Source organism: Hippoglossus hippoglossus, chromosome 13, assembly GCF_009819705.1.
Source record: "Hippoglossus hippoglossus isolate fHipHip1 chromosome 13, fHipHip1.pri, whole genome shotgun sequence".
NCBI lineage: Eukaryota > Metazoa > Chordata > Actinopteri > Pleuronectiformes > Pleuronectidae > Hippoglossus > Hippoglossus hippoglossus.
Genome location: NC_047163.1, coordinates 757,501 through 760,000, shown reverse-complemented (window position 1 = coordinate 760,000; position 2,500 = coordinate 757,501). Strand labels below are relative to the sequence as shown.

General features: G+C 43.4%; 2 protein-coding genes across 4 annotated transcripts in view; both read right to left on the bottom strand.

Moving 5' to 3' along the window:
• The window catches only part of LOC117772485, a 1,046-nt gene extending 878 nt beyond the window's left edge, over nt 1–168 (bottom strand). The window contains exon 1 of the mRNA XM_034603658.1: nt 1–168. This exon is cut by the window's left edge and continues 878 nt beyond it. Coding sequence (XP_034459549.1) covers nt 1–50 — 50 coding nt within the window. The 5' untranslated portion in view covers nt 51–168.
• LOC117772455 (interleukin-1 receptor accessory protein-like) overlaps nt 1–2,500 on the bottom strand; it is a 29,906-nt gene that overhangs the window by 12,818 nt on the left and 14,588 nt on the right. For 2 of the 3 annotated variants that reach the window (XM_034603610.1, XM_034603612.1), the window contains exons 11-12: nt 2,279–2,422; nt 616–2,105 (exon numbers count right to left, since the gene is read on the bottom strand). In XM_034603610.1, coding sequence (XP_034459501.1) covers nt 1,657–2,105; nt 2,279–2,422 — 593 coding nt within the window. In that variant the 3' untranslated portion in view covers nt 616–1,656. Of the gene's footprint in view, nt 1–615; nt 2,106–2,278; nt 2,423–2,500 lie in introns of those variants that run through there. The other variant, XM_034603611.1, reaches the window with a different exon arrangement.

The following is a 2,500-nucleotide window of genomic DNA, read 5'->3' as shown; positions in this document are numbered from 1 at the left end:
AAGATGGGGCTGACGACAAACAGGAGGCGACGACTCCGCTGCATCGACATCAGGATGGAGTCTGAGGAGTCTGATGGAGGAGAACAGGTTAGACGCTGTGACCTTCTGCTGTTAGAGACAGTTTCTACACTTTGGTCCAAACTGAAACATCTCAACACCTTATGAACTGAAACATGGTTCAGACATTCAACAGGAATCCTGACGACTTTTCATTGAGCAGCTTCAGGAAGCAGCTCATAGGAAAGTTAACATTTATAAAACCAAGTACGAACCCTAACCTCCATAATAAGCTCTGGTTTCATCTGGTTTCATCTGGTTTCATTGGTTAATCAACAACTAAACGTGTCACAAATCTATGATGGAGTATTAGAGCCATGTTGAAGAAAACAAATCTTCTTAGATTTTGAGAATAAAGTCGTAATATTATGTGAAAATGTGATTTTCTTAAAATTGGTAAAAAATTATTGATACATTACAAGAAACCTGAAAAACCCCATTAAAATGACATTCATGTTCTACTGTGTTGTGTTCAGAAAAGACTGAAGGAACCAGGACTGAGAGGCTGATTGGGTAAACTCGTCCTTTTAACTTCCCCACCTGATGAAACATCAGGAAACATCTGGAACTGTCTCTGTAATGGATGAAACTGTCCTGAAGAGGGCAGCAGATTTTACATTTAATGCCAAACAGGTCGTGAAATGCTAACATGCATTAGCTTGGATGCTAAATGTGGTTCCGTGTGTCTCGGGGCTATAAACCCATCCTCCCAGGAGGCTACTGGTCAAATCCCAATCTATGAAAGTTAGATTCAAAACATGAACAGGTTCTAAAACATACTAGAGATCGATCTTCTCTGAATTTCTTAGTTCAGTGGAATGTGAGGTAAAAACTCAGAAAGTGAACCATGAGTTGAAAAATGAAATAACTTTAGTTTCTGTCATGTTAAGCTTCTGGAGAGAAAAGAATAATTGTGTGAGAACTACACATGTGAGTGTTTGTGCAAATGGAAGATGAGACAATGAAAAACAATGAAATGAATGATGACGACATATGATTTATTACCATTTATTAAAAAAAAACTGACAAAGTTCAGGAAGCAATCTACTGTTAAAATACTGTCTTTAAAGTCATACAAAAATAAAATGAAAAACACAGAAAGTGCAGAGTAATTACAACGTTTAAAGTAACGATCAGGCAACTTTTACTTGAAATAATTAATCTTCTGACGTGAAAGTTGCAGTGCATTAGTTTATCAGAAGATATGAGTAAGAAGTCATACCTGTGTTTGCAGAAAAATGGAGACCTAATGTAACTGTAATGTAACTTTTTTAAATGTTCTCTTTGTTTCTGTGTCGTTTACGTTCCACCCTCACCTTGTTTGTATTCTCAGTGTCGACTCAGCAGCTGCTGGACTCGATCATTATCAAATCTCTACTTTAAATTTCTATCTTAATCCTCGGTCTTCCCTCTGGCGCCACCCTCAGGCCCAAGTTCTGAATCAGACACTGTGTTTCATCATTCAGACGATTTTTAAGACGGAGGACTGAGTGGACGAGTCAGAACCAGATTAAGAGAAATGAATCTTATAATATTCTTTCCATGTTTATCTGAGAGTGCCGACATGTTTTGAACACGTGACTGAAAGGCTGAGCTCCGTCACACTGCACAGTTGAAGACTTTCTTTGGGTTTTTGTTGGAGTCAGTGATGAGGCCGGTCTGTGAGTTTGTGCTGTTCTGACTGTGCAGCCTCATCAGCTCCTTGCTGTTCCCCTCCTCCTCCTCCGCCCTGGGGCTGACCCTCCTCACAGGAAGCTCCACCCTCAGCCTCTTCCAGAAGCGAGACGTCAGCTCGCTGGATTTGTCTCCCTGCCATTGGACCAGGGCCAGAGCCACCCGGGCTCGTCTCAGCTCGCGGACCCAGCCCTGCCACCGAACCGGTTTGAACTGGACCAGGATGACCCTCAGGTCTCCGCTCAGCGCCATGCCGTCGATACCGGCCTTCAGCTCCAGCAGGGCCTGGGATCCCTGAGTGGCGTAACCTGGGCTAAGGACCACCAGGACGCGCCGGCTACGAGCCACAAAACTCAGAGTCTCATCTGTGATGGCTGCAGGGAGACACGAGGGTTAATGGATGGATGGATGAATAAGAAAGAATGAATGAATGGATGGATGGATGGATGGACTGTGTTCTGTCTGTGTGTCTTTTCTTGTCAAACCTGAGTTCTGGTGTGTATTAGTGTATACTCTTGTGTACCTGTGTGTACATGTGTGTACTCACTCCCTCCCGGCAGACTGTCTCGGTCAAATATACACACTGAGTATCCGAGCTCGTTTTCCAGAACAGTGCGAAGTGTCGACAGAACAAACTGCTCGTCCTCACTGTTCCTCGCATACGAGATGTACACATCGTATTCTTTATCATCTACGCAAGCACGCGCACACACACACACACACACACACACACACACACACACACACACACACACACACACACACACAC